This window comes from Calliphora vicina, chromosome 4 (assembly GCF_958450345.1).
Source record: "Calliphora vicina chromosome 4, idCalVici1.1, whole genome shotgun sequence".
NCBI lineage: Eukaryota > Metazoa > Arthropoda > Insecta > Diptera > Calliphoridae > Calliphora > Calliphora vicina.
This window is the reverse complement of record NC_088783.1, coordinates 100,748,914-100,770,762: the sequence shown is the minus strand read 5'-3', so window position 1 is coordinate 100,770,762 and position 21,849 is coordinate 100,748,914. Positions and strand designations below refer to the sequence as shown.

Genomic DNA, 21,849 nt, shown 5'->3' with positions numbered 1-21,849 from the left:
ATTTTTTAAAAGCAAATATTAACAAAAAAAATGTTCTTTAAAGTAAAATTGTTTGCTAATATTAAAAGGGACAAAATTTATACCACGTTAGTGACTATATTAACAATTTTCAAGTCATAAGTTAAAGGTTAAAGTTGCGTGTCAAATAAAAAATATTTTAAAACATTTTTAAAACATGTATTAATATTATATATCATTCCAAAAATAAAGAATAACTATGCTTCTCTCTTAGGGTAACTTGTAAGATATGTGTCTCTAGAAAAATATCAAATCACTTCGTCCATCCTTTTATTTTATTACAAATTTTAAATGATTTCTGTGGTCGTTTGAAAAAAACTAGGTAACCCCATTTATTGAAAACCCGAGAAAAACACTTTTAATTAAACATATTTCACTAATTATTTAATATGAATTTATGTTATTATGCATGCGCATTAAACAAAACATAATTTTAAATAAGGTTGAAGAATTCTGGATCCATTGAACTCATTTTTGAACATTAGAACCGAAAATCGAAGTCAGTTACCTTTTTTTCGAAAAATGGAGTTACCTAGTTTTTCCAAAAAAAACTATTTTTTTAATTTATTTTTATATTATACGGAATTAAGGCAACTTTAGTAATCATTTGTGGTAAAACATTGACTATGTACGGTAATTTATCTGTTTTTTTTTACGAAAAAATGGAGTTACCCAGTTTTTTCAAAAACAAATTTTTTCCTATTATTATTAATACATATCAAATTTTTTTTCTTGTTTTAAGTTCAAAATTTGAACCCAAAGACCCGAATTTGCTCTGTTTCGCTCTTCCTCTCTTAGTTTTCGTCGATTTAAACTTCTAATTTTTCAGTTTTTTAAGAAAATATGGAGTTACCTTGTTTTTTTTCAAAAAATGCACGGAGTTAGCAAGTTTTTACATGAAAATAACTTTTAAATGGTAAACTATATCAAAATTTCGATCTGACAGAGTGATAGTAAATGAAACGTACATTCTATTTTTGGTGTTATCTCAATTTTCTGAAAAAGTGGAGTTACTTAGTTTTTCCAAACCACCACAGAAATATATATTAGAAGGTTCCTCGCTTCTCATACAAAATGTGGCAAACTACTTCATCAGAAGCATTTTCACATATCATAGTATGAAATAAAACATTTTGAAGGAATCTCTTTTCATTGAATTATGAATATTTTGTCTTATACCCCTATAATTCAGTTATCTGTGTCTCAGTTACTATTTCTTGTTTCTAAATATGAAAATATGTCTTCAGAAAATTGTATTTTCACATTTAATTAAATGCTTGAATTCCGTTTCTAAAAATATTGTTTGAGTTTTTTTCTAGTTTCCGCTCTATGTTCTCTATGCCATTATCTACATTTTCAATGCTTAAATATGAGTTTATTTCGAATATCAAAATAACAATAGGTGCAATAAAATAACAGATTAATCAGAATTTTCCTGTTATTCAATATTAAGGAAATTTACGTCACCGCTTTTTACCCTAGCGAAAATGCGAACTTTCTCAAAATGACAGCATACCTCCTCACAGTATCATACACTTACAACAACAACATATGTACATAATACATATGGTTGTTGTGATTGTGCAAAAGTTCGGTGACTTGAATTATCTTAATATTGAAAGTCTGTATTTATCTTTTTGTTAATTGTTAAATCATTAAAGAATTTCTATTATTTTGCCTTTTGCAGCTAAATGGAGGCATCTGATGGATCGCCCCCACCATCATTGTGTATGATACGAGCTGCGGAACTATTTCCTAAACCACAAATGGAGAAAGAAGACCTACAGCTAAAAGTCGCGTTTCAGGAACGTAAGTTTTGTTATCAATTAAAACAGTTAAAGAAATAATGGAAAAGAATTTTAACGTCTGTTAATTATACCAAAACCATTAAAATCATGTATAATTTCTAAATATTTTCTAGTTGCTGGCGAGTCTGTCAAGTATTTGGGGCGTACCGATGATGGCGTATTGGCCTTATCAAATTATCGCATATTTTTACAAAAATCATCTACAAATGTTGAAACGTCCATACCACTTGGTCTCATTGAATCGGCTCAATGCAGAGATTTGTTTCATTTAATTATTTGCTGTAAAGACGCCAGCACGGTAAAGTGCTCATTTGAAACAGCCGAGCAATGTACAGAATGGCAAAGGCGCATACAATTGTCAGTGGGAGTACCAGAAACACTGGAAGCTATATTTGCTTTTCCTTTCTGCTCATGGGCGTGTGATAGCTTAAACAATGGCCAAATGGGTCAAGTTGGCCCAACCAACAATGGTGTGGCCTCAACTGCAGAGAATGGACAAAATCCATCCTCATACTCAGTAACAGATTACGGGGAGCGATTGCAAAAAATGTCCTCTCGCTATGAAGATGATTTTATGCGTGAAGTAGAACGTTTGGGTTTTGATCTAAACGGTTCGTGGCGCATTTCGCAAGCCAATGAAGATTTCAAACTGTGTCCCTCATATCCTCCGAAGCTTTTAGTACCCTGTTGCATTTCTGACGAGACTTTACAGAATGTAGCCAATTTTCGAGGTTCTAGGCGTTTGCCTGCCGTTGTGTGGCGTCATCGAAAATCTGGAGCTGTAATAGCCAGATGCAGTCAACCCGAAGTTGGATGGTTGGGTTGGCGCAATACCAAAGATGAACAATTGTTGAAAGCATTAGCTGATGCCTGTGCTTTTGATCGTGGCGAACAAATGCGTCAATTGACTAACACCTCACAGTCTGCACAAAGTGTTCAGATGCCATCTGCAGATAGTTCACCATCCAGTCCAGACGGTAGTCACGAAGAGGTTGCTCTCGATGAAGTGAGAGTAAGTGAATATTTATTTTTCAATTTCATAAAAGATAATTTAACGATTATTTTGTATTTTTGTTTGAATATAGAAAGTATTGATTGTTGATGCTCGTAGCTACACATCTGCCGTTACAAATCGAGCCCGTGGTGGTGGTTGCGAGTGTATTGAATATTATCCTTGTGCAGAAATTGAATTCATGAATCTAGGCAACATCCATGTTATACGTAAAAGTTTTCATGCATTGCGACAGTTATGTGCCTCACCACCAGACGTACCAAAGTAAGTTTTTAATTAGGCTTTACTGGTGATAAACCTCTCAATTTATCAATTTTAGTTTTTTTTAAATATTAAATTTTGTGTTTTCCGTTTATTTCCAAAGTTGGTTGGGTCTATTGGAGAAGACAATGTGGCTACAGCATCTTTCTGGTCTTTTGGCAGCTTCAATGACAGTATGTCATGCGATTGAGAAAAAAGGTCGTCCAGTATTAGTGCATTGCTCGGATGGATGGGATCGTACACCGCAAATTGTGGCTACAGCACAATTATGCTTGGATCCCTATTATCGTACTGTAGAGGTACTATAATAGTTTGCTCGATAAAATATTAGAAAACTTATCAAATATGTGTGAATACTTTGTAGGGATTTCGAGTTTTAGTAGAACGCGAATGGCTTAGCTATGGTCACAAATTTGCTGATCGTTGCGGCCACGGACCCGGTTCAGATGAACTCAATGAACGTTGTCCTGTATTTTTGCAATGGTTGGACTTAGTTCATCAAATACATAAACAATTTCGCTGCAGTTTTGAATTTAGCATGGGTTACTTGGTAAATTGTATATTTCTCTTTTTAATAAAATGTAGATTACTTTTAAACAAATACGCTTCTCTTTATTGCACCATTTAGATTAAATTGGCACAGCATTCCCATTCTGGCTTATTTGGCAATTTCTTATGCAACACGTTGAAGGAACGTCTGGAAAATTCTGTCTTTGAAAGAACATTCTCAGTGTGGTCGTTTTTATCTGGACCCATGTATCGGAATCCACTGTATAAACCGAACAAAGATAAAGTTTTATGGCCGGCACATAATGTTCGAGATTTATCCTTGTGGACTGAAGTGTATTTGGGCAGTTTGGGTGGGAATCAACAGAATTGTATTGATTTTCCAGCGTATATAAATGAAAGTTTAATGGGTTCCATAAGTAAGTACATTTATTAGCTCTTACATAACTTATTTGTGTTGATATTTTTAATATATTTCTCATAGGTTCCATGTCCAAGACAAGATCTTATGGTGATTTAATAACGGCTGGATTCATACAAAATAGTATTTCAAGACGTTCTAGTGATCCAAATATGACTGTAGATCCAAAGTGAGTAAATTTTAATTAAATTTTGATGCTTAATGTATGTTACGTTACCAGATAGCTACTTATTGGCTTAGCTCGGTTGGGTTCACTAAGTTTGGAGCCTTTATGTTATCTAAAAATAAGAGAGGAATATGTAATATAGTAGTGAGTAACGAAGAGAAGAATTCATTACTTAAAGAAAATAAATGTTCGCATTGTGGTAGTAGTTTTAATCCCAAAGAGAGTAGATTCTTATTATGCAATAAAAAATAATGGTGTATCTGCTTATACACTATTGTTTTATTGAGGGGACGATATAATGTTGTTTGAAATTCTGCTCAAGAAAAAAATGCAAAAACAGCGAAATTTAAATATACACAATTTATGTACTTTATTTTTATTAAGAGGAAATATCTTTAATACAAGATTGATATCCGAAAAGCGATATTGCTAAACGAAAAACTTCTCAAATTGTTCGAAAATGTAACTTGCCTGTAGGAAAACGATTCAAAAAATAAAATAAAAATAATCAACAAAGACACACCATTATATCCCGCTCATAGATCAAACAGTTTGGACTTTGCAAGGCATACCGTGTCAAGTCAGAAAAAAAATTCTATGGCCCGGATGAACACATTCATTATTGGCATGATTTGAAAAAACCAAACGCACCTAGAATGAGCCGAATCTTTGGAGGTTTTAGTTATCATGAGAAACTTGAATTATGTTTTATTTCTACGAAAATTAATTCTGAAACATTCGCCGAAATGTTAGAATATGTCTGTGTGCACTATTTGAACAAAAATGCGGACAAAGTGGATATTTCTGCAAGATAACACTAGTAACCATGTATCAAAAGTCACAAAACATTTCTTCCCTAGAAGCCCGGACTTGAACCCGATATGGAATCTTTGGGAAATGATGTCAAGAGATATTAACGGCAAAGGCAAGCAGTACAACAACTTAAAGGAATTGAAATTGGCAATTCTTCAATCCTGGTTAAATGAAGGGCAAATCCACTGGAATCGACTTTAACAGCAACAGTGACTTAGTTGTAGTCGTTTAAAGGGTTCCCGTAAGACTCAGAATCGCAATTCTCCTTAGTACGCCATCTAGGAGAGTATAGTAGTATGTTCCGTTAATCGGGTTTTGTCTGGGTATTTCCTGACCATATACGAAATCGCTGGGCGATGTTTATTTAGGACTTTATTGCATTTATAGCTATAAATTATTTCATATTTTCTGAGCGTCAGACAGAGACAATCGATCGACGTCAGAATGGAAAATACCCAGAATGTCGCTGTAATAACGAAAGTCTAATTGAGAAGAGACTAATCAGGTCATCCGCAGGCGACAATGTCGAAACATCCTGGGAAGTTTAAAAAGATATATGGAGAAGAGCTTTTGTGATAATACTCCTCAATTAATCGAGCTTGTTTTGGTCAGAAAAGTCTGCTCAAGAGTGAAGCGCTAGAAGGAATATCTTTATAATATCTATAATATTTTTACATATTATTATTTTAATTTTTGTTTGCAATCTCATATCAAATTATAAAACAATTGAAAAATCGCTAAAACAAATACTTAAATACATTTTATCCCATTTCAGTCTAACAATCGGTTCAAATTCTGAAAACAATTCTATAGCCGATTTGCAATCTGACGAGCGTGAAGAATCACCTGATTTATTAGCGAATTTCATACACGATACGACAAGAAAACTAGAAAATCTCACAAACGAATTAAACAATCATGACAATGATGACTTTAAAATAGCATCAAAACACCTTGAAACCAACCTGAAAGAAACAATTGACACAGAATCAACAGACAGTAGCAATGGAACCGTAGAATTGGATGATACCAATTGCCCAAAGGAGCTAAATGGCACATCCACATCGGGAAATGAACCAACTGACTCTGCTTATACAACAAAACTCCAACGGTTTTTATCACAACCAACACCACCATCATCACTACAGGCACTGCAAACGATATCAACAAACAATACAAAAGATGTGGTACCACATGATTTTCCGAAATCCTTAGAAAATGGTCATAATGTTGATGAACACACCAATAAGGGAATAACTATAGAAAAGCATTCATCGTTAAGTTTAAATTTAATGCAGAGTGTAGAACTGGAAGGTAAGAAAAATAATGCAAAATGCAAAATTTCGATTAAATAAACCATTATCATTTATTTTTAAAGATCCTTTGTGTAGCAACCTGGAATCATCATATAATGGGTCAACGTCAACAAATGGAAAACTAGATAGTTCACAGAACATGTGGCATGGTTCGATTAATACCAGCACCGACACTCTTGTGCCCTTGGTAGAAACAAAATCACAAAATGGCAGTGCAACAATTACGCCCATGACAGCAATTGAATTAATCAGTACTGATACCACAGATGCTGGCGAATGTTTACAAAAGCACTCCGACACCACAGCTGCCTCTTCAGTGAATACTCAGAAACTTCAAACAGAACAATTTATTGCAGATAAATGTAAAATCGCTAGTGTTAGCACAAATTTTAATATTTTGCCAAAAGTACATTCATCAACGCCCAGTAACAACAGCAACATTACAATAAGACCAAATCAATTGTCCACCAATGGTAGCAGCAGTCTGCTCGCAGCACCATCTTCATCATTAACGATAACGTCAACAGCATTTGCTGAAACAAGCAATAATAATAAAATTCAAAATAATCTCACAAACAGCAATAATGACAATAAAGTTTCCTCCACATCACTGCTCAGCGGCGGCAATGTGACACCGAATGCCACATCCAGTGGCATGGAGGAAAGCATACTCATATTACCTGAACATCAAAAATTAGAAATTTCATTTAGTGGTAAGTGCGAAATGATTGCCGCTAATGTAACTACCTCGTCAGGTTCCAATATGCCTCCAAATCATTCATTATATCCAACAACCACTACAGCGACAGCAGCTACATTAGATACGCCAACATCGCTAAATGTGTCACCATATGTAACTGCTGCCACAACTACATCTGCGGCCGCTGCCACCACTGCTATGTCTAGCCAAAGACGGAGGCGCACGTCTTCGTCGAATTCAAAGCGTGATGCTTTCGGCGTTGCCGCAAAACAAATAAACAGCAGGTTTGTGCGCACGACCACCAGTAGTAATTAATATAAAACATATAATAAAATAATTTGATTTTTTTTGTTTGCCTTACAGTTATCTGTCCCGTTTCTCATTGCCCGGTGGTGTACGTTCGTTACCAATGACTCCGCCCGGTTTGACTGAACGACCACAAGTTACTATTTCCTGCCCTGATGGTCTCGCTCATGCGTTAAGCGAAGAAAATATAAGACTTCAACAAATTGTTCATGAACATAAGGTAATTGTTATTTGTATTGCTAGAAAATACACACAGGTTGGCTTTAATTTTGCAATTTTGTGATTTTTGGTCCTCCCAAGGTCTAAATCTAGAAATTAAATGCTGAAAATTTGAGAAAAAATTGATAATATTTTAAATAAAAATTAAATGTAGGAAAATATTTTAATTAATAATAGTTTTTTATATTTCATGTGTAGATGTTTAAATATAAAACTTTTCAGACATAATCACCATTTATATTGTGATACCATCTTTTATTTTAACCCATCATAAAATTTCGTGCATATTTTCATATTTTACATTTTCAAATATTGAGGGTATTCATTTCGAATAAATGTAAAATTACACTCTGATTTTTTTACACTTTTAAAAAACAAAAACAAGAAAAAAAATCAAAAAAAAAAGTTGAACTTTTTTGTGGAATTTTGTTCATGTTTTTGTTGTGTAAAAGTGTAATTTTCCATTTTTTTAGAAATGAATACCCTCAATGTTTCTAGATGTCTTTTGCTTTTAAATAATATTAATTTTCTTTCTTATATTGTGTTAGATTTGATATTATGGAGCCTGATTAGTAAATGAAATGAAAAACCATTTTTAAAATATTTTTTTAATTTAATTCTTAAAATTAGTTTGAAAATATTGCTACACAATTAATGGTTGTATATTTTTTTAATAAATTTAAAGTTATTTACTAAAAAAAATGTTATCCGATTTTGTTAAAATATTCAGCATTTGATTTTCATCAAATTTTCAGAAGACCAAAAATAAAAACAAATTTTTTATATGAAAGCCATGTAAATATACTCGAAAATCTCGTTGATAACATTGGAATCAGTGGCATATTTATAAGATTACATACATTTATATTTAAACATAATTTATATGAAAAGATTAATTCAATTGTCACTATTTTTATTTTCAGTTACGCGAAGATGTATTACTGCGCGAAATTCATGACATGCGAATGGCTCTCTTAAAGAAAATATGCCCCAATTGTAACAATGCCAATGCAAACGCAACCAATGATGAACAGGTGAATATAAACTCATAACATAAGCAAACCATAATTTAAACCAAAAAAAATCAATATGTATAAGAAAAACAAAACAAATAATTTAGGTAAAACTAATAAATTATTAATATATACGACATTTACTTGTGTATTATAAATATGCATAGTATAGTTATACAATATTATAATTTCAAGTACATATAATGACGATTTGTAGATTATATAAGTTTATTAAATTCTTTTGTTTTGAGTTGCTACTATTATTTTAAACATATTTTTTTTATTTTAATTAAGTAAATGTTTGATATTATAGAGGTTTACTTTACTGATTCCAAAGTACTTATTAGAGAGAGTTTTATTTTAAAAAATTAATTTGACGTAATAACAATGTGGTGATGTCTGGCAATCTGAGATATTTAGACATAATCCGAGTATGGCATTATCGTTCAATATGTAGATGTCAGACTACTCAATTTGGGGGCTAATAACCGAAGTCGTACACGATCGAATACTTGTTCGATTTTTTACTCGAACGCTAATAAGGGTTCGAAATTTATTTCGATTACTAGTGCGAGAATTTGCCCCCTGATCTTTCAACTCAACACCATTAAGAAGTGCACCAATATGGGGATATATTCACCTATTAAACTGTCTATAAAAGCTCTAATTCAATTTCAGTACCCTAAAACTCCTACATTAAAAAAATAGAGCTTTTAAGCAAGCAAGCAAACAAATATCGGTTAATTAGCGAAATATTGTAAAAAAAAAACAATGTGCTTTCCAGAATATCTTTAAATAAACCCAACAACATTTAAAATATTGCAGGAGAGTTGGCATATTTTGTCGTTTGGATAAAAATAATTTAAAAAAAATTCAAAATATTTAAAAAAGCATCTTGAATTTTATAAGATGTGAACAAATTTTAAAATTTTCTGCAGTTAGTACACTATTATTTCATAATTTTTGAATTAATTCTTTAGATTAAACATACATGAATAGTAAAAGATGGAGAACATTTAAATATTTATTTTGCAATGGATAGCATGTGGATAGCATGTTTCCAAACCTATACGTATTGTGAATAATGCAAGTGTTTATTTATTGTTGCCAAATATGTCGGTCACAAATTATACAGATATGAATCAGCTGGTTTCAATAGAAAAATAACAAAAAAATGTCAAAATGGTTTCTGAAAAGAGGGACAAATATATTTCATACTAGTTGCCTATTGAAAATGGTATATTTTCTCTCGCTCTTCAAATCACAACCATTGAATACTTTTTTGACAGCTGTCATTTGTTTCATATCTGTAATAATCTGTGATGTCGGTTTACATTTAAAATTATCATGATTTTAGTTTAGAAATATGTATGTATGTATATCCGAGTAATTTTTTTAGAACTGCTTTGGAATCAGTCAGTTTTTTTTGGAAATTCTCTTTTAGTTTCCTTTTTGTTTTGTATGCATTATAATAATAAACATAATAATCAACAATAACAGAAAAATCAACATGACTGTTCAACAACATGTTGCCATCAACACAGTAGACAAAGATTTCATCATTCAAATCATATGTATCGTTATTGTTGTCAATATCATAGAAAACGTCAGCGTCAGCGATATTGCAGTGAACGATCATATGATCATGAATCCAATTATGACAACTATGACGACGACGACGACATTAATAACGATGGTGGTGACTATACCGATGTTGATAGTGATGATGATAATAGTTCGGTATCTGCGGTTAGTTGTCATGTAAAGTTATTTGTTTTTTTTTTATTATTTTAAAATTGTGTTCTTTTTTTCTTTTTCTTTTTGCTTTTAAATGGAAAAATAAGTGTACGTTTGAAAATCATTGGTGTATTATAAAGAATGCAAGATACATACGATATTAAATGCTTTTGCAGTTTTTAGTCGGACTTAAGGAGAAATAAAAACAAATTTTTATGATAAATTCTGATTAAGACCAATGATTTTTGACTTTTATTTTTATTTGAATTTATTCAGAAAGCTTTCTTGTAACTACTACTATAAATAATATGGCGTTATTCTTAAGATTTTGTTTAGAAAACTTTCTCGTTGTCAATAACAGCATGAAACCGTCTTAAATTAACATATGCTATTTTTTTTAATGCAAGAAAAATAAAAACTTTTTCTTTTTATTATCGTTTTTTTTTAATTTTGCTTAAAATTAAATACAATTGTCTAAACAATAATTTTACTTTCTTATATTTGCTTTTTGTTGGAAAAAAAAATAGTGTTCTGCACTGGATAATGTTGAAAATGCTTCAATTTGCTCTTGGGAAGCTGTTGAAGATCGCAGTACTAGCGGTCCTTCGTCCTGCACTACTACCAGTTCCTCAATACAACCAAATGCTACAAGCGTTTTATGGGTGCCCGATCATGCCGTTTCGCGTTGCACCAGTTGTCAAACTGAATTTTGGCTCGGCCGAAGAAAACATCATTGCCGGTGCGCATTATAATTTTTTTATTAACTTTTTTAAATTATTGTCACTTTTATCAATTAATATTACTATTCATACTATTATTTGCATACATATAATGTCTTTCGTTGTTTATTTTGTTCTTAATTATTGTTTTATGTTTTTTATATCTTTAACTAACCACTCTAACTTTAAATTTCCAAACAATTAACCGTAGATTAGCTTATTGTTTTTTCATAAACATACTTACATAGGTACTACATCTTATTACATATTTTTGCACAACTTTGTGTTTTTATTAGATTTAAAATGTTAAACTTTGTTTATACTGCCAAGTAGTAAAATGCAAAACCAAAATTATCAACAAAATTTAAAAACGATTTTTTGATTTGATTTTTTTTTTTAAAGTCACATATTAACATGATTTTAGATTGTTGCGAACAGATGGGATGGTTGGGATAATTTCAATAAATATATCGAGGCACTATATTCATTACCATCTATCTTAAATGTTCATGATAATGAGTTTTTGATGCAATTTTATTAACAATTTTGTAATTTCTCTTAAACTTAAAAAAAATATATGTATATTTCTGAATGCATCTTAATTCCATTATTGTGTCTAATTTTCACTTATAACATATGCTTTTTACTAATTTTGACATGCTATTCACAAATCTGACCAAATATTATAAATTGACTAAAGCGTTATTGAAATATCGCCCATTTTATATTTATACATATGGGGCATTTCATGTCAAGTGAACCAACTTTTGATAACGATGAAATTTGCACCAAGGTCCAATAGAACTGGATAGTAACTCAGAACCATTTTTTCAATAAGATCGGTCGGGACTCTCTGAGTTAGAGTTGGTCAAAATTTTACATTTTGGCCAAGCAGGTGTTTTTTCTTATCCATATAACTTATTAACTATTATTCTTAGCAAAATGTGTCCCATATTCATAGAAATATTTCATAATCCCCCTGTTCCATAGATCGATTGATTTCAAGAACGAGCATATTTCAAAAGCGAACTGTTGACAAATTGACGTTCTGCAATTTGTTTGTACAGGATTCGATTTACAGAACAACAAAATGTTTGAATTAGTTTTAAAATCGAAAACGTTACTCGAATTATCTTATATATAAATAGGCCACACGTTTTTTTGTGTTACATTTTTAAGTATGTTATTTTTCACCAATATTGATGAAACATATATGGTTTACAATTTTATTTTCTCTAGATATGCATAAAAGTGGTAAAAAGGGTTTTAAAGGTGGTCGATATTTCGACCACCAGGCGATCCTAGTATTAATAAAAGGCCTTATTCACAATCAATCAGACAGTTTCGTACTACACCATTTCCAATTGTATTTCAGAAATTTCTAATTATATTTCAGAAAATTCCAATTGTATTTCAGAAATTTCTATTTGTATTTCAGAAATTTTCTTTTGTATTGCTATTAGAATTTTCTGAAATACAAATGGAAATTTCTGAAATACAATTGGAAAATTCTGAAATACAATTAGAAACTTTTTAAGTATAAATTAAAAATTCTGAAATACAAATGGAAATTTCTGAAATACAATTGGAAAATTCTGAAATACAATTGGAAATTTCTGAAATACAATTAGAAATTTCTGAAATATAAATGGAAATTTCTGAAATATAATTGGAAAATTCTGAAATATAAATGGAAAATTCTGAAATATAATTGGAAATTTCTGAACTTCAATTGGAATTTTCTGAAGTATAATTAGAAATTTCTGAAATACAATTAGAAATTTCTGAAATACAATTGGAAATGGTGTAGATTAAAGAAATTATTCAACCTGTTTCATTAATCTAGTACGAAACTGTCGTTGTCGTAAAACGCCTACGACTTACATGATAAGGCTGAATTTTTGAATTTATCAAAGGTTTATGAAACGAATTTTGTATGGAAATTTAGTTTTATAAGCCCTTTATAAGTTTAATTATGAATAAGGGGAAAAAAACTTAGCAAGTCAATCATCCCTATCGTGAATCAATATTTTACATGAAATATGATCTCTTTTTCCATTTTTCGTTCATAAATCTTGTTCACGTGAAACAATTTCACATATTGTGAAATTTTTAGATGGAATTTTTTAAACAATAAACAGCTGTTACGAACAAAATCTACTGTTATGAATAAAAAGTTCAGGGGAATATCACGATAGCAATTTTCCCTTCGAGGGAAATGGATATTCCATGGGAACAGAAATTTCACATGTTTTTCACAATAGGGGTGAATAAATATGTTTATGAATTTTTATAAAAAAAATAATCAGCTGTTCTTCTGAGGTCACCTTCTACAAATTCATCTTGCTTGCGAACCTATATGCAGACAGAATCATCATCACATTAAAATATATTTTATTTACATTGCGATTTCTCTAAAGCACTTATATTTTCTTTTATCATATTTTGCCAATAAAAACCGTAAATTTTACATTTGTGCATGACAAGGAAGAAGATTTGCATTTTCTCTGAGAAGCGGAATCCGCATTCTTGTGTTTCTACAGTTAAATTAAAGCAGAGATGGAATCTACTAACTCCATTAGTACTTCAAGTTTGTTTTCCAGATATTTCAGATTTTTTTTCACAATGTTGGGTTAAAAATATATTTATGAGTTGTTTTTAATTCTCGGGAAAGTGTTGGAGAATTTTTAAAAGTTTTGTATTTAAACAAAATTAGAAAAATTTACAAAATAAAAAACACAACTTATTCATGAACAAGTATTTAATTAAATTTTACGCCTGGGTCTTCAGATAATTAATTATTTAGATTAAGACTATGTTTGTTAAATATTTTATAAAATAAACGACACATTTTTTGTTTTACAATATTTAAAATCCTTTTCTTTTTCTCCAAAATGATTAGACTGTTTCACAATAACGAATTCTAAGCGAAAGAGAACTGATTCGTCCACATAAATATGAAGTTAGAGAAACCAAAATCAGTTTGCTTTCGCTTAAGCTGGGTTTCCGCATACACCGTAATCGGCGCCGATAACGAAAACTGAAACTGAAAAACGTTGTTCGTCACCGTCTCGTTTCTGAATTGTTTTCGTTTCAGTTGGGTGCGTTGCGGCATAAAACAGAAACGAAATTATTTTTTAATTTTGGATGTCGCACATTAAATGGAATTTCATTATTTTTGACAAAATCTATTATTATTTTCTCTTCCAATAAAGAAAATTTATTTTTTTTTTATTCATTTTGATTTTCTTTAAATTTGAAATAAAAAAATAATTAAAATAATTTCGTTCCTACAGCACCGAAAACAACCTACTTGAAGTTGTTTTCGTTCCGGCCCCAAATGTTAGGTTTTTCGTTACTGGTCGGTGCCGTTTCGTTCCCAATTTTCGTTGCCGATTTCTGAAACGAACTTTTATTCGGTGCAAATGTATGGAATTTCGTTTTCGGTGCCGATTACGGTGTACGCGGAAACGTAGCTTTAGAATGCGAACGAAATTTTTCATTCGTTATTGTAAAACAGGCTATACATATTTATTTTATAATTATGAATAAATGTGATGAATATCGAACGATTTAAAAGAGTGCGATGAATTTGTTGAAGCCATTATTTTTTTTTAGCAAAATAAAGCACATCTGACAAATAGCAAAAAATTTGTATGATACAAATTAATCTTAAAGATCAAAATAAATTATTAAACAATGAACAAAACGAAAATAATAAATAATTATGTACATAACAAGCTTTTTCGTTTTTGAAATCGATTTCCATCACATAATAATGAGGTAATGTTTTGATAATATTAAAGAAAAGTTTTAGTTTTTTATAATGTGGGATCCCGGGACTTCTATAAACTTGCAATATATTCTATAACAGAAGTTCTGTTAGACCTGTAATACATCCTAATCGTATTAATTATTCATCTTGTTTATTGTCTTTTTCACTTACATACATATTTATTTGCAAGCTATGTACCTATTTTACTTTTAAATTCTCCACCATTCAAATACATATTTTAGAGCTAAACAAAACAAAAAAATTAATAAAAATCAAATTAATTCGTAGTAACCATATAATTTCGTTTTTCCTTTTATTTTCTATAAAACTTTTTCTTTTATTGCACCAAATACAGATCATGTGGTCAAATATTTTGTGCTGATTGCTCAGAATTCTGGGCACCATTGCCAGATATAAAACTGTTTAGTCCAGCGAGACTATGTGGACCATGTTATCATTCGGTAACGACACGTATGCAGCAAGTAAACAATCAGTTACAAAACAGTACGCTAATGCACTTGCAACAAAGTACCGCCACAAAACCAGCAGCAACATCAAAAGCCTGAAATGATATGACGACAGCGCCCGCATCAGCAGAAGCAGCAGCAGAAACAGATATAGCAGCACCAGCAACAACAACAGCAGCATCATCATTATTGTTATGCCAACAAAAAACAACAACAACTAATACTACTACTACATAATTACATGCCAATACATAAATAATTATTTTGGATTTATGCAAATTATGTATGTATGTATTTATAATATGTTAATTAATTAATTATTTTTAAAAATGCAGATACATTTAATGTAAAAGAAAGAACAAAATTATTAATTAACAATGTAAAACATCAACTAAATAGTTAACAACTGACGGACAAACACAAACATATAAACATTATTTCAAGATGAAACAGAAAAGCAGGCAAAGACATGATTCCAATGGTACCAGGTTTACAGGTTATACAAACGGAAGCACTTGTAACAAGGAGCGAGTGAAAGAGCAATTACTATTAAGCCCTCACATTATAGCTTAATTACTTTTGGTTTTTAGTTGAAACTTTAAATATTTTTTTTTTTTTAAATGCATTTTAAGTTTTTATTTTTAATTTGTCATATTTATGCTTAATGCTATTATTATTATTATTGTATGTATTTTGAGTCATCTCTCTCATGATAGTAAATATAATAAATATTTTAGAAACAGACTACAACTTTTTAAGGCCACATTTTGCCACTTTCTATTAATTTATCCCAAAGGACTTTACTATTTAATTAATGATATTCGTAAAATATAATTTTTGGAGAAACTCTACCACTTGACTTAACTTTTCTTCGAAAAACTTAAGCCTATTACTAAAGCAGACTTGCGATGGCACACAAAAATAAATAAATGTTATGGAAATTATTCGAAATTTTTAATTTAATGTCTCAATAAAACGCCAAGTAGTTTATTTGACTCCTTCCCATGAATTGTCAAAATTTTCATTTGTTACTAAAATACAGACCAAATAGTGTGTTAAATTTATTGTGTGTTTTTAATAAAAAGGGCGTTCCAATAAAACAGATATTTAAAGTAAACTGAGCTGAAAGTTCGAATCAGCTTAATTCACTAAAATCTTAATTCGGTATTAAAAAAATGTCAGTCATTCATTCCATGATTCCATTCCCACTTTTATTGAAATAGAATTCACTCTTCGTTGAATTAATTCATAGCCGAATTCATATAACCTTTGATTAAATTAAATAAAATTTTTGTTAATACAAATTGAATTGAAATACTTTAATTTTATTCAGTTTTGGTTTTAATCAATGAAAATGAATTGAAAAAAATTTACTTAAGTCTTTTTGTAATAGATTTGAATTGAAGAAAAATTGAATCGTTTGATAAATTTTTAAAGCGACTTTGGAAGGAAGAATGAATTCTCAAAGGAATGAATTCAATACAATTGATATACAATGGAATTAAGGTCAAGAGGTAACATTTAATTTGATTTCGAAAATGATTTTAATGAATTAAGAATTAATTCTTTCGAATCTTTGGTTCAAATGAGTTATGACATCCGTTTTATTTAATTTTACGTCTCAAAAAATGGAGATTTTGCAGCATAATCGTCTTAAAGACAGTGCAATGGAAAATTGTTTTAAAAATTAAGCAATGTCAATAGCTTTTTGCATTTGGTAGCATAGTCCATTGGCTACTTATATCATCGTTCGATTTGAGGCCTTTGGACTTCGGTTTTAGCGTTAATGCAAAATTAAACAAGCCTTTTGTACTCTTCGCTCTTCGGTGGGAGATCCGTAATGACAATTGAGTACAAGTGTACGTAGCTCAAAACATTGTGACAATGTGCAAGAATGTGGCAGTGAATCCGGGTACTTATATTCCTTGCTTCGGTTCATGCTCACAAAATCGTGTGATTTGACACCTTCTTAATTCTTCTTTAAGAGTTATTGCAAAAGTAAGGTCTATGTCAACAACGAAACAATTGACAAATGATATGAGTTCGATGAGCAATTATGCGGAGATGTCCTAAAATATTTGGACTATTTATTACCAAAGCAAACGTAAGGTCAATCCACAGCAGTGTGCATATTTTATTATACCCTTCACCTTCGTGAGAAGGGTATATATAAGTTTGTCATTCCGTTTGTAATTTCTACATTTTTCATTTCCGACCCTATAAAGTATATATATTCTGGATCCTTGTAGATAGCGGAGTCGATTAATGTCCGTCTGTCTGTCTGTTTTTCACCAAAAAAAAAAATTTTAAATTTAAAAAAAAAAATTAAAATTTTTTGGAAAAATTTTTTTTTTTCAAAAAAATTAAAAAACTGAAAATAAAAATATTTAAATTTTTTATTTTGAAGTATAATTTGGTGAAGGGTATATAAGATTCGGCACATTTTTTGGAAGTTAGCAAAATCAAAAGGAATCTGAAGATGTTAAAAAAATTGATCGGGTAGTAACTACTAGGGTATTCAATTAATCGGGTTCCTGGTTTATTCGGTTAATCGAGCAAATAATTAATCGGGGTTTAGATTTAAGCGGTTAATTTTAAATTATTCGATTAACCGAATAATTTATATTTTAATTTTATATTGAAGGGAGAAACACGAATTTTGTGTACTTTTATAAGAATTTTGTTAATAAAAAAAAAAAAAACATAAACCTGACTTGACAAAACTCTCTTACTGATTGTAAAAATCAAAAGTAAGGCATGATAAAGCATATCCAATTTCTCAGTTCTATTTTTAGCTTTCACTAAGCATATAAAATCCTCCATCATACCATTGGAGTTCTTTTTGGATTTTTTTTAGATTTTGAATACTTTATTAGTTTCGCCAAGTTCTGATAAAAGACTCGTTTCAGTAATGTCTGCAGTTTCCTTTATTACCATGTCGTCCTCGGACTCATTAGGACAAAGTTCATCATAGAAACATTCTACAAAAAATGTCACTTCCAAATTCCTTAATTTCAGTTTTCGTACATTACTTCAAAAAACTATTGCTATTGCAAATTAATTGGTTTATTTGTTATTTGAAAATCTTCAATTTTAAATTATTCGAATAGTTAACCGACCAAAATTAATCGGTTAACCGATTAACTGTTAATCGATTGAATACCCTAGTAACTACGGAATTGGAACTATTCAGTACGAAATATAACAGGGTTGTATATATCGTTAACTTATAGCCTGTTTCTTTTAAGGTTAAGATTCCGTGTAATTTATTAATTCCAAAAATATTTAATAATTCTGTATTTCTGGTTTCATTCCGAAAGAAATTTTTGTTTTACTTTTTCTGAAGAAGCGAAATACGGAATTAATTCCACTTTCGATCGGATTGGAATTCTGTGACAGGCCTGTATATTCCCCCTGTTCTGTAAATCAAATCTGAGTAACGTTTTCGTTTTTAAACAAATTCACATATTTTCCTTAATTATATTTATATTACACATTATATCAATAGCATTCTCTAGCTTTTTGTTTGAAAACTATACATTTTTTTCAAATAGATTTCAAGATTAAATTTAAATTATCACAAATTATAAAGATATATGTAAATCAGTTGGTTTCAGTAATATGAAAATAGAAAACAAACAAAAGAAAATGTCTAAATCGTTGCCTATTGATATTGAATGTTAGTTTTTCTATCGCTCACGATAAATATAATGTTAAAATATCAAAAATTATTTGATTTTGGAATTAATTCTTTCGAGCCTTTGGTTTAAGCTAATCAAACCCTGTCTTAAATTTAGTATAAATAAACAAACAAAATTAATGTCAAGGGAGAAGTAAAAGTTGAAAGCTATTTTGCATTTTTTTTAAGTTTAAAATTCTTTAAGTGCGTTCTTTTAATATTCTATTTGAGTCGTGTTTAAATCACTTTGTTAAGAACTTACTGCTATTGGTATTTATTTATTAGTTCCAAATCAGGTACAAATCAAGCGCATATCGTATATGATCCATATTTGATAGTCCTCTTAAATTTGACACCTCGGACATTTTTGTGAAAAAATTTAGGATCGAATAACCTTGGAACTCGTCATTCGATTTTAATGCACGTGGTCTCTTTTGAAAGGATTCAGTTTTGCCTTTATAAATATTTAAGAAAAAGTACATATCTTCTGAGAAAATGGAGCCCCAAAATCGGATATTTCAAAAACTTATGGTTTATTAGTTTTCATATAGGTTAGATAGATAGATTGGAAGGGGTGTATACTATAAGAAGTACACTTTCACTCGGAGACCCATAGCATTCATTCAATGTGATTCCCTTTAGAAATATAACTAGGTCTGAACTATATGTGAAGAGAAGACATAAAATTGGATGGGAAAATAAATACATATGTCAGGTGATATAAAGAGAAATAGTGTAAAAAATCTAGTCCAAAAAGGACAGGAAATAAGTATTCCGCAAAATTTTCAATCCCGGGAAATTGTGCGAGAATTCCCGGGAATTATTGTCTTTAGTTTAATGTGATGTTTTTTGAACATGGCTTTTGATTTAATAAGCAAAACATTGCCAATTCAAAATAAAAAAAAAATTAACAGAATTAATTGCAACAAAACCTAATGGAAATAAAACGCCATTTAACATTTAACCAAAATTAGAAATCAAGTCAGTTTATCTCTTTATATTAAATTTTTGTTGGATTTTTTATTTGTATCCAATTACATTTTAAAACCAGACTTTTTATTAAATTTTTAACGAAGTCTACATTCTTAAAATTGAATAATTTGTTCTAGGCGGGAATTCCCGTGATCCCGGGAAAATTTCAAAATCAATCCCGATATCCCGGGAAATGAAAAATTATATATCATAAAATGAGCATTTAAGACTATAATATATGATTGAAATGAAATAAAATTGGAGATGGTAAAAATTCAACCTGGGTCGAAATTAAATGGAATTACCCATAAGGTATAAGGTTTAATTAATGTTTTCAATATCATATTAAGATTCTACAGTTCAAGATATTGGCATCCAAAGGTTAGAAACAATTTGTTGAATTGATCATGGATAATTCTACACGAACATCCAGCGTAGGTGATTTTTAGCACCAATTTAGTAATATAAAGAACAAAACTATTAAAAATTTGTCATTCCGTTTGTAAATTCTACATTTTTCATTTGCGACCCCACAAAGTATATACATTCTCGTTGTAGATAGCGAAGTCGATATAGCATTGTGCGTCTGTATGTTGAAATCAACTTTCCGTTGCCCCCAAATAACTTACATACTGATTCATACATCAATATATCGGGAATTCTTCCGGCTCGGTTGCTATTTAAAATCGACAAATAAATGGTATAAGATATAAGAAAAAAACCGGGACAACCTCGATTTTTGCCCTATTTTTTATCTATATCTGAATTACTAAGTCATTAATATAGACAATATGGATATCTAATGATAGATATTTCAAAGTCCATTGCAACAATATATATAAGACTAAAAAATGGATCAAAACCGGGAAAAATATTTTTTAAACCGAATTTTTTTTTCATCAAAAATTTATTTTTTTTGTCATAAATTATTTTTCCAAAAAATTTTTTTTTTTAAATTTGGAAAAAAAATTAAAAACAATTTAGAAAAAAAAAATTTAATTTCCTTTAAATAAAAATTTAAAAAAAAATATTTTGAAGTATAATTTGGTGAAGGGTATAAAGATTCGGCACAGCCGAATATAGCTCTCTTACTTGTTTTATTATAAGTTTATTGGTCTACCCACATTTCTTGTGTTATTTATTTATGAATGAAATGTTTGTTAGTCGTTTGAAATGACTGAAGTGATTACAATTAACATTGTTTATTTTTCAGAACATTAAACACAAAATAATAATGCAAAGAAAGAAACAAATATTATAGATTTCGAATTAAAAATAAGTCTACATACTACTTATGTATTATACACATGTATATCAAATGAAATTTGCTATCTGAGACTAAACGTACAACTACGTAAATACATACTAAATACTATATATATCATGATCAATAATCATTATGAAAATATCAATTAAAAGAATATATACATATATAAGTATATTATGATGAAAAAAGAGAGAAAAAAGGAATTAGTATTTAGGCATTATTATTAAACAGGTTTATAAAACTAAATGATCATTTAAAGACAGTTGAACTGTACAAAATTGAAAACATAAAAGTACCATTTTATGGAACTTAATTTAAAAAAATATTTGGGGTATTCACACGGTCTACTATTTGGTCATATTGTCATAATGTCCTAATATATTATGATAGTTTAAAAAAATTTTAGTTGCGTTTCAAAAAAAGTGCTAAACTAATAAGACTATTTATTTGATCTACTATGTTTATTGTTTTGTCATAAAAAAATACTTTCTTTTGCTTAAAACACAACAACAACTACTGTAATATATACAACAACTACTGTAATATATACAACAACTACTGTAATATATGTATAGCAGACCGTGTGAATACCCCAATTATATATTTTTTTTGTTGAAATTATGATGTTCTCATAAATATTCCTAACCATAAATTTTTAGGACTATTTGGACAA

General features: G+C 29.9%; 1 protein-coding gene across 4 annotated transcripts in view; it reads left to right on the top strand.

The window, feature by feature from the left end:
- The window catches only part of LOC135959277 (myotubularin-related protein 3), a 52,403-nt gene extending 36,401 nt beyond the window's left edge, over positions 1-16,002 (top strand). For 2 of the 4 annotated variants that reach the window (XM_065510404.1, XM_065510403.1), the window contains 14 exons: positions 1,706-1,827; positions 1,940-2,838; positions 2,912-3,102; positions 3,203-3,398; positions 3,464-3,649; positions 3,728-4,025; positions 4,091-4,196; positions 5,782-6,320; positions 6,385-7,306; positions 7,386-7,548; positions 8,471-8,581; positions 10,061-10,321; positions 10,825-11,036; positions 15,147-16,002. In XM_065510404.1, the coding sequence (XP_065366476.1) occupies positions 1,710-1,827; positions 1,940-2,838; positions 2,912-3,102; positions 3,203-3,398; positions 3,464-3,649; positions 3,728-4,025; positions 4,091-4,196; positions 5,782-6,320; positions 6,385-7,306; positions 7,386-7,548; positions 8,471-8,581; positions 10,061-10,321; positions 10,825-11,036; positions 15,147-15,357 (4,413 nt within the window). In that variant the 5' untranslated portion in view covers positions 1,706-1,709 and the 3' untranslated portion in view covers positions 15,358-16,002. The remainder of the gene's footprint in view (positions 1-1,705; positions 1,828-1,939; positions 2,839-2,911; positions 3,103-3,202; positions 3,399-3,463; positions 3,650-3,727; positions 4,026-4,090; positions 4,197-5,781; positions 6,321-6,384; positions 7,307-7,385; positions 7,549-8,470; positions 8,582-10,060; positions 10,322-10,824; positions 11,037-15,146) is intronic. The other 2 variants (XM_065510405.1, XM_065510406.1) reach the window with 2 other exon arrangements.
- Positions 16,003-21,849: the final 5,847 nt, after the last annotated feature.